The sequence below is a fragment of the Amphiprion ocellaris genome, chromosome 18, assembly GCF_022539595.1.
Source record: "Amphiprion ocellaris isolate individual 3 ecotype Okinawa chromosome 18, ASM2253959v1, whole genome shotgun sequence".
Taxonomy (NCBI): domain Eukaryota; kingdom Metazoa; phylum Chordata; class Actinopteri; family Pomacentridae; genus Amphiprion; species Amphiprion ocellaris.
Genome location: NC_072783.1, coordinates 32372513 through 32389264, shown reverse-complemented (window position 1 = coordinate 32389264; position 16752 = coordinate 32372513). Strand labels below are relative to the sequence as shown.

The 16752-nt window shown below is 38.2% G+C and overlaps 2 protein-coding genes across 2 annotated transcripts in view; one reads left to right on the top strand and one right to left on the bottom strand.

The window, feature by feature from the left end:
• Positions 1 to 2386: 2386 nt before the first annotated feature.
• chac2 (ChaC, cation transport regulator homolog 2 (E. coli)) lies at positions 2387 to 7149 on the top strand. Its single transcript, XM_023284404.3, has 3 exons — positions 2387 to 2729; positions 4332 to 4367; positions 6484 to 7149. Exons 1-3 carry the CDS (start codon positions 2595 to 2597, stop codon positions 6865 to 6867), a joined length of 555 nt encoding a protein of 184 aa, XP_023140172.1. The 5' UTR covers positions 2387 to 2594; the 3' UTR covers positions 6868 to 7149.
• A 1804-nt stretch (positions 7150 to 8953) lies between these two features.
• The window catches only part of LOC111568273 (proteasome activator complex subunit 4B-like), a 52259-nt gene continuing 44460 nt past the window's right edge, over positions 8954 to 16752 (bottom strand). Inside the window, exons 42-47 of the mRNA XM_055004210.1 lie at positions 16633 to 16718; positions 16236 to 16364; positions 14249 to 14404; positions 13135 to 13273; positions 12776 to 12909; positions 8954 to 9532 (exon numbers count right to left, since the gene is read on the bottom strand). Coding sequence (XP_054860185.1) covers positions 9398 to 9532; positions 12776 to 12909; positions 13135 to 13273; positions 14249 to 14404; positions 16236 to 16364; positions 16633 to 16718 — 779 coding nt within the window. The 3' untranslated portion in view covers positions 8954 to 9397. The remainder of the gene's footprint in view (positions 9533 to 12775; positions 12910 to 13134; positions 13274 to 14248; positions 14405 to 16235; positions 16365 to 16632; positions 16719 to 16752) is intronic.

The following is a 16752-nucleotide window of genomic DNA, read 5'->3' as shown; positions in this document are numbered from 1 at the left end:
TTGAAACTGCTGCATTCATAGAACAACTTGTTTTTAATTATGGCAAGTGTTATGACAGTAATTTAAACAAGATGTAAAATAAAAACAGCAGGGTTTTGAGTTTAAAGAGCAGTAAAATGTGATTTTTTTAAAACTTCATGTGCACCTCACACTTGCAGATTTACAAACATTCCCACTTTGGAGCTGTCCTTAGAGCAGCAGGTTTAGCTTTTGCCTCTTGAACAAGCATATCTATATGGCAGATGGTTTTTTTTTTGTTTATTTTTCCCAACCCAAATGGGGATTTCAACCACTGATCTGCCTCTCCAAACTGGAGCATGGTGCGTTACATAAAACGTTTGCTGACAAGCCTTTCTCAGAGGCAGGAGGATGAGCATGGTCGCTGTTCATCAGACTGACATTACAGGCCAGACTGTCGCTGTCCACTTTGTTTGGTTCTGAATCAGTGCTCACATGGCATACGTACATGAAGAGCATCTTATTGGGGAGAGTACACCATGACATACTGTGGGAAATAGAAACTCAGCACCCCCTGGTGTCAGGTTTAAAGCCCTGTGTTATCTTTCCCCATTCCTGCTTGCAAAACACAATACACATTTAATAAAAAAAATAAATGAATGAATGTGTATCAGTGGTAGCCCACAAGTACATCTGTGGACATCAATCAATATGTCCTCCAGATCATTAAGACAGAGAAATATAGTATAATATAATATATAAATGACAAAAACGAGACACAAAATGACAAAAATGAGATGCAAAATGACAAAAACAAGACACAAAATGACAAAAACGAGATGCAAAATGACAAAAACAAGACACAAAACGACAAAAGCAAGACACAAAATGACAAAAAAGAGACACAAAACAACAACAAAAAAAACACCACCCCTGACCACCAACGGGCTGCAGTCATTCTCTGAAATCCACCTTTTTGAGCCATTTTTGCTGGAATTTGCGTTTCCCCATTTCCCAGCTCTCCTCCACCTGGTCCAGCCTGCTGGACACTTTAAAAACATGCAGTTTTTGGCAATTGTACCCAACCAGCTGGAACAATTGCACAATGCTTCGGCATGTTTACGCAGATGCACATATCTGACGAATTGCTGTTTATAGTTATATATTATTATAGTCAAATATTTTTCTTGAAAACTGCAGAAGGAATTTTTAATGCCACTGAGAATCAAATTTAATGCTTTTTAATGCCCTGCAGAAACCCTGTGCAACATAAATGTTAATCAACCCATATAAAAAATACATTTTTTTGTGATCAAAAAATCAATGATGTTTAACTTCTTGTCAACAATATCAAATTACCAATTATCAGGAAAGCCTAGTAGAAGAATTCAAGTCAGCTAGGTAGTGCTACAGTAAGCTAAAATAGCATAGCGTAATTTGGTCTAACAGAAAGTGATATAGTTAGCTGTTTACACTGCTGGCTAGCCAATATCATATTAGATGACAGTGTACATAATTTTTCACAAACCTAACATTATTTTCTGTGGAAAACGGGTCCAGATGTTTAAGGTTGCCGACCCTGGACTAGAGTTTTAAAAATCACCGTCTGTGTGGGGTGCCTAGAAAGGTTCAATCAAACATTATGAATCTTGCTGTTACTGCAACATAAATGAAACATAAATGATAGATAACACATACGAAAAAACAAACAAACAAAAAAATACTGATTTTTTTAAATCCATCAAAAATAGTTGATTTGAGTTCCTGACAACAATATTAATTCACCAGTCACCAGGGAATTCAAGCTAGCTATTGTGTACTACAGCAAGTTAATGCAGCAAAGAATTAGAATGGCTTTACTGTCATCATACATGGCATGACGAAAATATAAATAGCTTCCACTGGACGGTGCTCAACAACAAGCAATAAGAAATAAAATATCAATATTAGATAATAAAATTAAATGTACATATATAACAAAACAATCTTTAAAATGACAACATTTGCAAAGGAGGCCAGATATATACAATATTGGGGTAAATAAAATGGAATAAGAACCAGTATAATATATAAATATGTTGGGAGATTGCAGGAAAGCAGCAAAAGGTGACATTGTGCATTCAGGTAGGCAGGTGTTTAGAGTTCAGGAGTCTGATGGAGCATGGATAGAAACTGTTCCTGAGCCTGAGTCTTGGTTTAACATAAAGTCTGATAGTTGGACAGATAATATATATACATGAAGTTATGCTGCTGCTTTCTAAAAATCGTGTGCCATGTCTAAAAAGGGTCCTGAGCCTTTTGACCCACAATGAGAACAGGCGGCTCTCCCTTCAAAATAAAAGCAGGACAGTCTAAAGATGGTAGCTATGGCAATGCAGCACAGACTATAACAATTTATACTGAAAGTTACTCAGCGGAAGCGGTTTTATTTATCTTACCTGGATGACTTGACAGTTTGGCCCGGGGACAGAGGCTCTTTAAGCTGCACCTCCTGTCTCTGAACTTCATGTTACAGGTGAATATGCCGGTCATTTTAATGTTATGACCGCCGTTACGACCGTCAGAGTAAAACTGGTCCTTCAGCTCGAACCGTCCTCGTCGTCTTTGCCGCTGCGACGTTAGCACACCATCTTATCATGTGGGTCTTCGGTTACGGCTCCCTGATATGGAAAGTGGATTTTCCTTACGAGGAAAAGAGAATTGGATACATTAAAGGCTTCAGTCGTCGGTTTTGGCAAGGCAGTACCGACCACCGGGGAGTACCGGGGAAGGTGAGTAAGCGTTACCGACTTTGGGACCTTCTGTATAGCGGCCCGGCTATAGAAAGCCGACTAGTGTTTCTGTACTTAGAGTCTGTGAAGCTCACTGTCGTATCCTTAAACAGTTAGCATACTGTCTAAGTAAGTTGTTTATTTATTATGGGACATAGCATTGACTTTTATTTATAAAACTGGGATATTATCACATTGTCTTCTATGAAAACAAACACACCATTAGAAAATATAACTAATCCACTTGTTCTGTCCGGTATTGTGCAAAACACTGATCCTCAAAACCAGTTATCATCATATCTCAGCATGATTTTAACCTCCTCTCTGTTCTACATGGAACAATTCAGTCAACTTACCAGTTGTAATAGCATTAAGTGACCAATTCAAATCATAGAATGCCATTTTCCAAAAGTACATCTTGTTAATTACAGTCTGAAACAAGGATAACAGACCCACTAAACACACACAGCCTAAATAGCCTTAATATTGACTATAATTTAGGGCTGAAACTCACAATTATTTTCAGCACTGAATAATCCGTTGATTATTTTCTGGATTAATTATGTGTTCTTTGGTTTGTAAAGTATCCCAAATGTCTTGTTTTGTCCACAACCCAAAGACATTCATTTGAATGTTATAGAAAATGAAAGAAACTACAACATATTCAAATTTAATATGCCAAAATCTGAGAATTTGGATTTCTTTCTTAAAGGAATATTCAAACTAGTTAATTGATGACCAAAATAGTTGGTGATTTATTTAATAGTTAACCATATAACTCTATTGTAATCTGAAATGTCAGGCCTGATTATATCTTTGGTCACAATTATTCATTTACAAGAAATGTTCAAATTTCACAAAGACAAACCTTTGCTGTCACTAAAGATACAAAGTATGTGTATTTACAAGTTCTGATTGTTTGGTTCAGGTAAAAGCAGCTGTGAATTTACAGCAACACTGGCTGAAATGTCTTTAAAGGACCAGTGCAAGACAGATAATGCAGTTTTCCACTTGCAGCCCATATATATACATATACATATACATATATATATATATATATATATATATATATATATATATATATATATATATATATATATATATATATATATATATAATGTTAATGATGCACAGCCTAAAACTTTTTATAGATAACGAACACTGGAATTACTATAGTATTGCCTAATTTGTAAATATCATGCCTAATTCTGCTATCAACTACAAATATTTTTGGTCACATTTATTCTGTTACAAGAAAAGTCTTTCAAAGACACACTTTTGCTGTCACCACACACACAAAGTTTTGTGTATTTGTACGTTAAGACTGTTGGATCCAGATAAAAGCAGCCTTTAAAAACTGGGCGATACAGCTTTGATAAGAAATACACAATCAGTTTTTGGCAGTCAATCAGTTACATTTGTTCGAGAAGTTTTCAGAATTGCCATTTGGATTTGATTGTATTACTTTTTTGACAGCTATTTTACATTATGGGTTAAAGCTACAGGTTATAGTTTTCCTAATGTTTTTATTGTTGTTCCATTTAATGTCTTTGTTGTGCAACTTTTTCACAGTGCTTGACTTTCTGTCATTGTCCTTTACAGCCTGGCCGTGTAGTCACACTGGTGGAGGACCCAGAGGTGAGTTTATACAAACTACTAAACCTATTAGTACCATACCTTACTTAAGGCTACATCTATTATTGGTCAATCTGTCAGTCATTTTCTCATAATTAATCATGTAGTCTTTAAAATGTCAGTCTGTCTTTTCTTGGAATTCCATCTTCAAATGTCTTGTTTTGTCTAACATATAGTCCCAAATCGCACAGAAAAAATCCACTGTTTAATGAGATAAAACAGAGAAATGCAGCTATCCCTCAACAACCTGACACATTATCGAAGCTCTTAATACTTAATCCAAATTATTGTTTCATTTTTTTTTTATAATGTACTAATAAAGCAACTCTTCATTTCAGCTGTATGGTTGGAGATTTTCCTTAAAAGCTGACTTAGGCAACATAAACAAGCCATTTACTGTAATATCTACTTTGAGCAAATTTTTTAGATATCACATACATGTACAGTGTAAGTTCATCTTCAATGCTGAAATAATAAATAAACTTTTCAGCGAGCATTTAGATGTGCTAAAATAAGTTACAGAAATTTAATTCACCCACTTGCTTGAACTTACAATGGAGATGTGTCATGTTTGTAGGTGGTGAAAATGTATTTTGCTCTTTTTTTTGCAGAATGCAAACACAATCACATTTTATTTGTAGAGGATGGAACAATAAAACGATCATGATTTGAAACAATGCATTTAGCAAATCAAAAGGCTGAAATTTAGGACACATGTTTTATAGTGTGTCTGACCCAGCGTGTAAAACTGTCGTATCAGTGGTTTTGGAAATTCTTGCCATCCTCCTTGTGTGACTTTGTGTGCACCTTTGATGGAACCTAATATGGTAAAACTCCGTCACGTTTTAATGTGAATTATGAATATCACAGTGAATTTTCAACTGGAGCTTTAAAAAATTAGATTGCAAATCAAATCGCAATTAGATATTTTTCAAAAATTGTTTAACCCTACAATAATAACAGATTCTAACCTCCTGAAGGTCACACTTCAACCTTTTTCTTACTCATTATTGTATTATTTGCTGTAGTTAAGAGAAGGCCAACAACCAAGTGAGCAGCAGTATTTACAAAATAGGATTACAAGAGAGTTCTGAAGTTCTGTTCACTGCTTTTTCCAAACTGTAAGGAAAAAAGGTTCTTCTATACTGAAGTATAAACGGTGCCGGTGCTGCAGATAATCACACATCCTTCACGTAGTAAAGACACACGTTTTTACAAGGTCAACTGCTGCTCAAGAAAGGAGATGGCACCAGCATGGCAAGCATCTAGGAAACCTTTAGAGGTGACTTCTAAATAAATGTTGATTAGTCTGAAGCAAACAGCTCGTATTTCTTCAATAGTGAAACTGTGATCGCTGTCATTCGGCAGTCCAGCTGCAGCTACAGATTATTCAGTTTACCGATTACCACTGTTCAAACAGTTCTTTTCTTGACTAGTTGGTTATTGTCTTGGCTTTTAAACTGTCAGAAAATAGTAAGAAATATTTTAAAAACTGTCATAGTTTCTTAAAGCCCAAGGTGATGCCCTGTATGTCTTTAAGATATTTATTTTACAATCATATGTAACAGAAAAAGGCAGAAAAATGGTTTTCAGTTAATTTTCTGTCAATCAAGTAGTCAATTTATTGACTAATTATTTGAGCTCTACCCAGCTGACAGTCTTCTGTGTAATGAAGGCAGCACACAAGGGTTAGTAACACTGTTTATGCTGATAATATGATTTTATATTAGAAGATGAAATGATGAATAACAATCTTGACAGCTAATTATTCTTTAAGAAACACTGGAACATTTATGAACTACAGTTTTTCAAATATGAGGATCTGCTGCTTTATTTTTTTTATTAATTTAGTCGTAAATGACTGTATATATGTGGGTTTTGGACTATTTGTATATGTTTCACTAATAATGATGTTTTGCTTTTATTTATAGAATTTATTATAGATTAATGTTGGAGATAATATTAGGCTTCATTAACAACATATGCCGACAAGACTGCAGCTGCTTTCATAATTAAAACCCAAGGAGTTTGTTTTCAATACCAGATATTGCATTTCCTATAAATAACAACAAATTCCATTTAAGAAGGTGGGCCCCATTTTCTCATGCTTCTTCTTCAGGGTTGTGTTTGGGGCGTCGCCTACAAACTGCCGACCGGCCGGGAGCAGGAGGTGAAGCGCTACCTGGACTACCGGGAAAAAGGTGGTTATCAGGTCATCACGGTTGCCTTCCACCCCCGTCCACCCCTCGCTCCTTCGCCCGACCAGACGCTGCTCTACATCGGCTCTCAGGACAATCCTGACTACCTCGGGCCGGCGCCGCTGGAAGATATAGCCAGCCAGATCATCAGCTCCACCGGTCCAAGCGGGAACAATACAGAATACCTGTTTCAGCTGGCTGATGCAGTGAGAACTATTCTGCCCGAGGACTCCGACGCACACCTGTTTTCTCTGGAAACTTTAGTAAGAGAACGGCTACATAAAGGGCAGAAGCATTCAAAATAGGATGAATATGACTTTGATCAGTTATTTATATACCAGCTCGTAATTGTCACATAATCTCAGGGTTTACACATAGAGGTACTGAAAATATGTTGACCTCGTTACTGTCACACTGCCATCACTTTGTTCCACGCTGAAAGAAACTATCATAGTGCAAGTAAATGTGTAAAGAAAGCTGTTTCAGAACAGAGAAAAGACATAAACATGTGAACTGTAACTGGCAGTAAAACTACATATTCTGTAAACCACACAGCATGCTTTGAATAAAGCAGCACAAAGGAGGAATTCTGGGTCAGTACTGATTTTTTTCTTCATAGCATTGAACCGCCAAGGTTAAATAAGTAACAGTTAATGTTGTAAAGGAAAAACTTCTTTGTTAATTTATTACTATCCGCCTAACAGTCAAAACCTCAGCTGCTCTGCTTTATCAAGACCGTGGCTGCAGTTTGATCTATGGCTGCAACTAATTATTATTCTCATTTGTGGTTTATTTATAGCATCAGGAAAAAAGGTATCATTTCTCTAAGCTCTTGATGATGTGTTCAAAATGTTGGTTTAATGCAGCAAATGATCCAAAATGCAAACATGTTTTGCTAACAAATATAATGAAGAAATCCCTCGAATTAAATTGGTGCCATAAATGTGTTCCGTAGCTCCGTTATCAGGTCAGATTTATAATTTGTTTAATTTGGTTTATGATCAAACACCTGCAAAACTAATGATATTTTCCAGCAGCCCCAGGCGTCATTTGTGTTTATTGCTAATTAGCAAATGTTAGCATGGCGGGATCTGAAGAGGATGAAGGTTGCAAACACTTTGCCTGATAAACATCAGCATGTTAACGCTGTCATTGTGAGCATGTTAGCATGTTAATGTTAGCATTCAGCCCAGGGCACTGCTGAGACAAATTACAGCCTTTCAGAGCTGTGAGAGGGACTGTCACTTACTTGGGTTGGCCTTATTTTTCACTGACAGTTTTTTCACTTTTATATAGAATAATAGTGTCTCCATTATGCTGACTTGATTTTTGTGGGACTAATTTGGATTAGAATGATTAAGTAAAAGGAAGCATCCCAGAAAGTTGCGATTCACTTCTCAATCTCCAACTTGAGGTTTAGAAACATAATCAGTCATGCTCTTGCACTTTTTTTTTAAAGATGATATAATGCTTTCCAAAGTCACTTGTCTAATCTCTCGCTTTCTCTCTAGTATGAAAACCAAATTTCAGAGCAGCTATCCTCATCGTACCGCTGTAATCGCACACAAACACAGACTGTTTATTCCAAACTGTGCTTACTTGCGTCTCACTATCTGCACCTCTTGGCACTAAAGCATCGGCTTCTTCTCATTCTGCCAGCATACGTCTCAGCACAGTGAACATATCAAACTCAACAGCGCTGCATCAGAAAGCATCAACATGCAGAATGAAAATAGTGACAGCTCTATCTGTGATCCTGTCTTTCTTAAACACACACACACAGTTGCAACCAGTGTTTATTGACTGTAGCGGAATCCGTACAACACAGCATAGTTGGGGGTTTTTTTGGCACAAAACTAAAAACTATCCGTGCAAGAAGTAGCTTTTATGTTTGAACTCTCTGCAGAATATAATGAACAGCTATGTGATGTGGATGTATTTTAGCACACCACATTCATTCTGCCTCTCTAAAATAAAATGCTTTACAAATTATTTAAAGAATTTATTTAACAGGAAACATTAAATTCTCAGTGCTGAACTATTGTATAATACAGCACAGTGACACAGCACATGACACTTATTACACCTTGTTATACATTTTATTACCTATTGCAGGTAAATGTGCCCATAAGTGTTGTATTTATTATTTAAATTATTGAATCTATATCTATATTAAGTTTATATATTAAAAACGTTGTCACATTGGATACGTGTTATAACATAGTAGTTTGATGTGTTTAATAATAATACTGTGGATTTTTATATTATTCCTACATATTCATGTCATATACTATATATATATATATATATATATATATATATATATATATATATATATATATATATATATATATATATATATATATATATATATATGTTTGTGTGTGTGTGTGTGTGTGTGTGTGTTTTGAGTGATGGGAAATAATGAGATGAAAAAAACAGGTTTCTGGCAGATGTGGGCACATCATCAGCTGATTATGCTCCATTAGAACAACAAGAAAACTAAATACAAACACATTTATCTCTAGAGTGGCCACCTTTGGGGCTGCTGAGCTGCTTGGCGTAACAAAATAAACACACCAAGTAAGTTCAATATTTGAAACCGAGTTTTTTTTTGCCCAGAACTGCTTTTTTTTCCTGCTGGGTTTACTGAAGGCCAACAGTGGCAATGTGAGGTTCCAGAGGGAGAGTTCCCCAGCCAGCGTTATCAGACGTTATTTTAACAGGCTGCACGGAGGGCTGCAGTTTCCCAACAGTGCTAAAAAGGTGTAATTGTTTTTCCTGTGGTAGTGGTGGGCCAGCCTGCAGAGGACCCGGGGCAAGGCAGATGGCCGTCTAGGCGTAGTAACAGGGCGACACCAGCAGGTCTGTGAGCACGAGCAGCTGGTCGTCGGTGAAGCACTGACGGTGCTCCTGCCAGTTGTCGTGGTGAGTGCGCCTGAACTCAGACAGGGTCTTCTTCACCGTCATCTTGGGAGAAAAGCCACAAGTCATCATTTTAACGTCTATTATTATCCTGCAAGGAAAATACAGCAGTTGGCCTCTTCAAAAAGGACTCCACCATAGACATTAATGCTATGTGTTACATTAACTCACAGTTTTTAACAGGATTACTGTCATTTTCATGCATATTTCAATTTCTTGTCTGCCCTACATACTATGCAGCCTCATATATTCTCAGACAACTAATTTCAACATTCCTCCACACTGAAAATATTTCTTTTTGTGATTTATAAACACTATTACACTTAGTGCTAATTTGACTTATCACACTGCTTGTTATTACTATTAGGTGACAATCGGCGTATGTTTGTCCTTCTGTCTGTCTGTGCGCAACAGCACTCAAAAACAGACTAACGGAGTTGGATGAAATTTTCAGGGAAGGTCAGAAATGACACAATGACCACATGATTGGATTTTGGCTTTGATGCGGCTTCCAGTCTGGATCCACAGATTTGTTAAAGATTTCTGTATCATTGTGAGATAGCAGAACAGCGTCACTGTAACCGTGACAAGTGAACACTACATGATCACATGATTGTGATCCTACTACAAATCCACCGCTGAGGACTTATCAGGACGTATCCGTCAGAAGTCATACAAGGAACAACTGATTAAACTGTGGGGGTGTTTCTGAGTCCCATCAATTCCTGCAGCCTGCTACATTTAGGTCACATGATCCGGTATCCGTACATAACGTACACATGTAGAACACACACCTGTGCTCAGAGCAAGGTCATTTTGTTTGTAGGTGCATCTATATTAAATGGCTACATTCTATGTTTTTCAAGATTTCGGCCATCAGAAATGAAATGACAACTGAGCAGCCTTGGCAGAGTACTGCGCTCTCTGAGTGCTGTTCCTGTTAATATCTTGTTACACTTAATACCTACAACTGGCAACACTTTTAAATCTATATCTTACTTGCACTAAAACACCAAGTCACATCCTATGTGAAATCGTGCTTAGCAGTAAAACCTTTCTGATTCTGAAGCCAGAAACTGCTATAAGGCAGCTAAAAGGAACTAAATGTACTAAAAATTGTTCTTGGATACATAAACTTCCTGTAGTTATGTATGATTTGTATGACAAAGATCACCACAATATCTGTGGAAACATACAATTTACTGCCTTGTTACTGATTAACCTACCAATAATTAGAAAGTAATTTAAATTATCTGCTCCTTGACCACCCACTAAAATAAAATGCAGTTGATATATTTACGCATTCTCCTTTAATATGATCAGTAACACTCACAGGGGAGCATTTCCTGTGTAATGGTAATTTTATTTTTGATATTTGAAAGCTGCAGTAGGCAGAAATCTGCTGAATTTGACAACATATATGTAGCTTTTCCTCTTGACTCCAAGCTAAAATTCAACATTCCATTATGGCTCTACACTCCTGAAAGTCCTGTGTTTAACCCCCTGTACCTCCACTTCCTATTCTTACTGTGGCCTGTGCTGCTATTTATACTATCTCACCTGCTGTGGATGGAAAGACCTGTGATTTGCTCAAATCTCCCATCGTGGGTGAGATTTTCTAAAGCTGGAAAATGAACCCAGGAGGAGTTACAGGAATGTAGTTTCCACTCAGACTACTTGAATTAGAATATGCTGAAAGGTTAGTGTGCAATTTTGGCCCTTTGATGACAAATTAGACTCTGCTTACTCCTACTTTCACTCCATTTTCTTTTAATACTTGTGTACTTTTACTTATGTATTCCGGTACCTGAACTTTTCTTTGATAATTGCAGAAAAACCTGAAAGTAAAGAACGCTAACGGAATCATTTTCACTGTTGAGGTCAGATTTCTAGATCACCTTTGTTCCTAAATCCAACATCGGAGTTAATACTAATTAAATAATTACATTTTGAAATCAGTTTAAATTTTATAGCAGCAGATCACAACATAAATCACTTTAAGGCACTTTACATAGTAACATCAAGACCTTACTGCATTATGAATATATAGAAGACATTATATATATTATTTTTACACAGATAATTAAAGAATCATTCATTTTTGATTATCTGTACACCAGAATTATTCTGTTTTATTGAGTTTTAACTTGGCCGTAGTAAAAAATTAATTGCATCTGTTTCTGTTGTTCTCAATAGCTAGCAAAAAGGACTAATTCTCATCTTTGCAACTAAATATATTCAGCGTCTAGATAAACAAGATGCTTCATGATTCACAACTAAACGTACACACTAATATACATGAGTCCAAAGGGATTTGTTTGTTTCTCAGCATTAGGATGTTTCTATTAGACTGTATTAAAGTCCTGCAATAAAGAGGATGTTGATAGCAGCCCTTTCTCTTGCTTCATTTGCTTTGAGGAGTGAAAAAAACCTGAAAGCACTTGTAAACAGCCACTATGTATTAGGACAGAATGAAACCTACACTTAGGTTTAAGAGTGGAAACTAGAGCAATAATGAATATGACTTGCAAAGCAAACAGTTCCTGTTTTGAGCTGTAAAACAAAGCTGCTGCTTCTCTCTGAATCTGGAAACACATGATGTAAATCTCAGAGTAGAATCCGACAGCAGCTGGACATATTTGCAGTTATTTGTTGACATAAATTAAAAACTAATGAGGAAATTCTAATTTATTCATGTTAAAAAGCCCGATACAAGCATTTAAATATGCAATGTGGAAATTATTTAAAGTGAAACAAGTTTGGAGTGAAAAGTTAGTCACTTCAACAAGGACAGAAAACAGGGAATTAAAGTGGTGATCACTAAAACTAAAGATGTGTTCATGACTTGAACATTGAGTGCATCTGTTTTACACTTTGGCCTTCACAAAGAATACGCCAAAGCTGATTTAGACGATGGAATAATGCCTCAAGAAACCAAACTGTGCTTCCATTCTGTGCACATTTTATGTAGAGTTCTGTCTTTCTAGTGGCAGATTGGTTAATTCATCCACTCACAAATCTATTTTCTGAACTGTGTTTCCTATTTTCTTTCACTTTGCAACAGGAGAAGCACTAAATTATTATCATCATTGGCTCCCCATCACTGTAATGTATTATTCAAACTGTGCTCTACGGATTACATTGTATGTCTTCTTCATGCCTGAAGTAAGGCCAAAGAGACAATTTTCTCCTCAATTGGACAATGAAATTGTACTCTTTCAGCTCACACTGTTTGGAGCGAGATGTTTGTACGTGAGCGTGTGCGTGTGTGCGGTTGTGTACACGGACCTCTATGGGTTGCGGGTCGTTGAGATGGTCACTCAGGTCCATCAGTATCTGAGGCATCCAGTCTGGAACATCATAGGGGCTCGACAGGATGCAGGCGCTGAGGCCGAGCACTCCAGCATGGCGCCGCACCAAGTCTGCACACACACACACACACACACACACACGCACACACACACACACACACACACACACACACACACACACACACACACACACACGCACACACACAAATGGGGAGTTAAACTGGGGCCAGAATTTCAAGGTTCACAATTCCCCAGGGATAAGAAAGGGTAATAGGGCAAGTATTACTGTGATATCCTCGCTGTGTGATGGGGACGGAAATGTGTGTGCGCTGGTACCTGTGGAGGCTAGCTCTCCTCTGGCCTTGGGAAGGCAAGTCTGACTCAGCGTCTGGAGCTGTGTCTGCAGACTGGAGTCCAGAGGGAAGAACTGGCACTGCAGTAAACCACTGAGGGTGGTGCATGCCATGTCCCTCACCTACAGGGGAGAAAGACGAAAGAGAGGGTAGGGGAAGGACAGCGAGTAGAGACAAAGAAAACAAGATGGGGAATTAAAAAAACAGAGCCGTGAAGATCAGAACCGACAAATGCAGGATGCGGTGGAGAGCACGAGGAGGTTTTAGGGCGAGAAATGCATGCACAATTTATTAAAAGAGCGCAAGGAGGAGATCGGAAGGGGAAAAGCGAGGTACAGAGATGAGCAGAGGAGGATGAGGGAGGAGGGGGGAAATGCTGAGTTGAGCTGAGGTGAAATTCACTTACAGAACATCACTGCCTTCCTGCATCACTTTGCATAAATTATGAATAGGCTCTGAGTGACGGCTGATGCATCGAAACAGACAATGATGCAAAGGCAGTGCGGCCGCTACCTGCACTCTCAACACGGTTAACATAATATTAAGAGAAGCGTTTGTAATTTAGACAACGTGGTCCAGGCCCGGCGGTTATTGATTTTCACCTGCGCTGCTCGTCCAGATCAATGGGAAGAAGACAGCTGAAAGGTTTTAAAAGCAAGACAAGTGGGACGTGGATTGTGCAAAAAGCTGACATAACTCGATATAAGAAGAGCCTGCCATGTTCTGTGCTCAAGAATGAAAGCTGATTTTCAATAAATAGACATTAATAATTAATTTAGAGGATTAACAGTCAAACTAATCGGCGAGTACTTTGGGGTTTTAGATTGATTTGTGATGGTATTTTCAGACCATTTAAATGAACATTTTCTACAAATGAGGCTACCACACAGCTCTATTCCTATAACTACACTGGGAAGTGAGGTGGACTGTTATTTTCAAGCAATAACCATGAACAGAAAAGAAGGATTAAGATTTAGTGAGGAAGGGACTAGGGGACAATAAGTGGGCCCCCTTTATAATCTTCTAGCAATTATACCTTACAGAGGCACGCTGGCTGCATTAAAGCCGTGCTTGTTGCCTGTTTGTGAATACATTACCTCAAGCTGCTCATCGAGCAGCAGCTGCATCACCAGCTTTCGGATGCGGAGAACCTCAGCAGGCACACTGAGCAGAGTAAACAAGTTGTAGAAAATCATGATCTGGAGGTAGGTCAGCACTGAGAAGCGTGCATGCCACGACCTGCTGCCTGCCATCTACACAGAGGGGAGAGAGGAAGGAGATAATGAGAGCACAGCAAAAAGAACACTGTGCAGCCATGTTAGCTGCTTATGTGAAGCTATACATAGATGCCAGCATGCACACATGTTCATAATTACAATACTCGTAGCATGCTAATGATAAAGAGATATAACGTTCACCATATTTACCATCTTTGTTTAGTGAGCAAGCATGCCTTCTCTTCTTCACCCATCATTATTATTCATTAAAGAAGTACAGTGGAAGCTGATTTTGTTAGTGTTCAAATACTTGGTCAAAAACATGCAATGGATCACTATATTATTACAAATCATTATGAATCTGCACCATATTTCATGGCAGACTGTTCAATAGTTGTTGAGACATTTTACTAAAAATCAAAAACATCAACCTGCTGGTGGCACTAGAGGTAAACTCAATTGTGCACACGACATTGAACATGCATGAAAACCTTTTGGTGTGTGCATTGACAGGTGTACTAATGACTTCTTGCAGAAAGTCATTTTCCTATCAAACAAGCAGTCACCACAATGTTTCTGGTAGGTGCAGTGTAGCTCCAGGTAGCTTCTAAAACCTGACTTTTGAAGGAGTAGTTTGACAGTTTTGGAAACACAATTCACCCTCTTACAGAGAGTTTACAAGAATCACATTCATGTTTGCAACATTCCTTTACAAAAACAACAGAACCAGCATATGATTAGTTTAGAATAGATCCTGGATCAGCATAAAAACTGGGAATGGGGGACACAGCTATCCCACATCTGTCCAAAGGTGAAAAAATCAGCACCTCTTACACCCACTAATTTACACAATCTTGAGAGTGTAAAAATGACAAGTTTGGTTTTATGGGCAGTCGCATGCAAGAAACATTCTTGTTCCATCATATTTCTTTTTCTTAAACTGTTTCTTTCTTTGGATAGATTAAAGTTGCACAAATGTAATGAGTGAGCTTCAGTGGTGCAGGTAAATGGATTTTACCTGAGCCAGCTGGGCTGCTTTCCCACTTTTTCATCTTTTTTATGCTAAGCTAAGCTCATATCCCATCTTTTCAAGTATCCAAATAGGAGTAGGCTTTCACCTGACTAAACAGTCTTTTTCTGATAATTTTATGCCTCTGTTAATTTTATATTCATGTCAGTAGCACCTTTGAGTGTCATATTTTTGCTGCAAATCTAACACATTGCTTCCTCAAAGTTATTAAACTCGCCTGTTCAATTTGTGTCTGAATTTGCAGCTAAATTCATGATGTTATTGTCAATATATTCTCATCAAAATACTGTTGTTCAAATATTAGAGGCTAAGTGTGGGGGAAATGACATGAAAACAGTGTTAAAATATGGCATTTCTGTTAGTTTGATCCTGTTGTTTTCATACAGGTGAAAGGAGAGGAGAGTCATGGTTATGAAAAACACATGCAATTATGTAATAACTGTGACAGGCCTACATATAAGTGACTCGCAGCAGGAAAACGAACACAAAATTAAATCATTCCTTTAATAACTTGTGTGCGCCACGTGATACTGTCTTCCCACAAGATGAAATATTTAGGTTTGAGTTTGTCAAGGTGAAACACAGAACTCATCCCGTCTGCTATCAAAAACCGTAGACGTGAAGGTTAGAAAGCAGAAATTTCACAACATTCACACGCAAAACTCCTCACAGAAATACTGTAAGTGTCATAAAATAAGCAAATTAAACCAGCGTAGGTTGTTTTTTAGTCTGACGCGACACCTCAGGCAGCATTAGGTTTGGAACACTGACAGTAGGCAAGTGCGGCAGTATGTGTGTGTGTGTGTGTTTATGAGCATCTTTGTGTGTGCATATTACCTCCTCCAGTGCTGCCAGAACCAGAGGGATGTGCTCAGGATACAGAAGGCCCTGGGACATGAGAGAGAGACACGTGCGCGCATCCTGCTTCATCTCATCATAGCTCTCATCAATCTCCACCGGGGCAATCTGCAGGGAGAGAGGGAGACGGAGAGAGGTAGGAAGACACAGAGCGACGCACCGTTTTGAGTAAATGAAGAGAGAAATTGAGTTTAATGGGCAAGTAAGATTGAGTGGGTAATAATGCTGTGCTGGGACCTGTGAGTGTCAGTGTGTGTGTGTGTGTGTGTGTGTGTGTGTGTGTGTGTGTGTGTGTGTGTGTGTGTGTGTGTGTGTGTGTGTGTGTGTGTGTGTGTGTGTGTGTGTGTGTGTGTGTGTGTGTGTGTGTGTGTTTTACCTTGAAGAGCAGAGGCAGGAGCTGTAGTTGCTGCTGAACAGGAGTGGTAAAAGTTCGCCCCGCACTCGCCATCAACCATTTCAGCACTGAAAACAGCACATACACACACACACACACACA

What these genes read in the sequence shown, in the direction of transcription:
- chac2 (XM_023284404.3), top strand. Translation starts at nt 2,595, where the DNA reads ATGTGGGTCTTCGGTTACGGCTCCCTGATATGGAAAGTGGATTTTCCT. An exon ending in ACCGGGGAGTACCGGGGAAG is followed by an intron (nt 2,730 to 4,331) that starts GTGAGTAAGCGT and finishes TGTCCTTTACAG; the next exon opens with CCTGGCCGTGTAGTCACACT. An exon ending in CACTGGTGGAGGACCCAGAG is followed by an intron (nt 4,368 to 6,483) that starts GTGAGTTTATAC and finishes CTTCTTCTTCAG; the next exon opens with GGTTGTGTTTGGGGCGTCGC.